The sequence below is a fragment of the Daktulosphaira vitifoliae genome, unplaced genomic scaffold (genome assembly GCF_025091365.1).
Source record: "Daktulosphaira vitifoliae isolate Bord-2020 unplaced genomic scaffold, ASM2509136v1 Scaffold_4797, whole genome shotgun sequence".
Lineage (NCBI taxonomy): Eukaryota > Metazoa > Arthropoda > Insecta > Hemiptera > Phylloxeridae > Daktulosphaira > Daktulosphaira vitifoliae.
This window is the reverse complement of record NW_026104357.1, coordinates 1-873: the sequence shown is the minus strand read 5'-3', so window position 1 is coordinate 873 and position 873 is coordinate 1. Positions and strand designations below refer to the sequence as shown.

The window sequence follows — 873 nt, the reverse complement described above, 5'->3', positions numbered from 1 at the left end:
TTTGCGATTTTTATTTTACCATTCGCTCGCTCACATTTTAATGCGTTAATATCCACGCTGGATCTATGCAATATAAGTTCTAGCCGAGAATTGATTATAATTTTACGATGATCTTCCGCAAACTTAATGATTAATTTGAGAGGTATACAAACTTCAAANCCGAGAATTGATTATAATTTTACGATGATCTTCCGCAAACCCAATGATTAATTTGAGAGGTATACAAACTTCAAATTTCGACTTACTGTCACCACTTTCATTCCATCCAGCGTTTTGATATCGGTAAAGGTTTGCCGTTTGAAAAGAGGCATAACCTTTCATACATGTTGTTATACCAGGGTTTCTTACTTTATCAAGTTCAACCGAGTTTAATTCGTAACGAATTTCATCAAACAGAAACATAATACCGTTGTTAATTAATTTTACAAATGACACACTCTCACCTATTTCCATACTTTTCTCTATTTCGCCTTCGATGTATAGCAGCGATTCACTGGGAAGAGTATACAAATCTTGATGTTGTATCGCAATCCGTATTTCATCGTTATTCGACAGCGCATTACTAGAAAATGGTTGATACGAATGATACTCAAATTTTGTTATACTTTCTTCGAAGTACGGTTTTTCGTGTATGTTCAGAATGTCTTCCATAATGTTTTGCGAGCGTGTAACCAAGGTTCAAGAGAGTATTCAAGCTTTCTCTTGTTAACCCTGGAAGTTTTGAAACATAACTGTTGTCAATGTCGAGAAAACATTTTCTTTTAACGTTATATTGTATTCCCATAACGTTTTTGAACACGAACTGTTACACTTTCACCTCTGAAATCGACAAGTTCACCGTTCTGATCTTTAATTTCAATTTTTACGTTATCT

The 873-nt window shown here is 34.3% G+C and overlaps 1 protein-coding gene across 1 annotated transcript; it reads right to left on the bottom strand.

Annotated features, from left to right (window-relative positions):
• Nucleotides 1–153: 153 nt before the first annotated feature.
• LOC126910131 (uncharacterized) lies at nucleotides 154–742 on the bottom strand. Its single transcript, XM_050692517.1, has one exon. The coding sequence runs from the start codon at nucleotides 649–651 to the stop codon at nucleotides 154–156; it is 498 nt and encodes a 165-aa protein (XP_050548474.1). The 5' UTR covers nucleotides 652–742.
• Nucleotides 743–873: the final 131 nt, after the last annotated feature.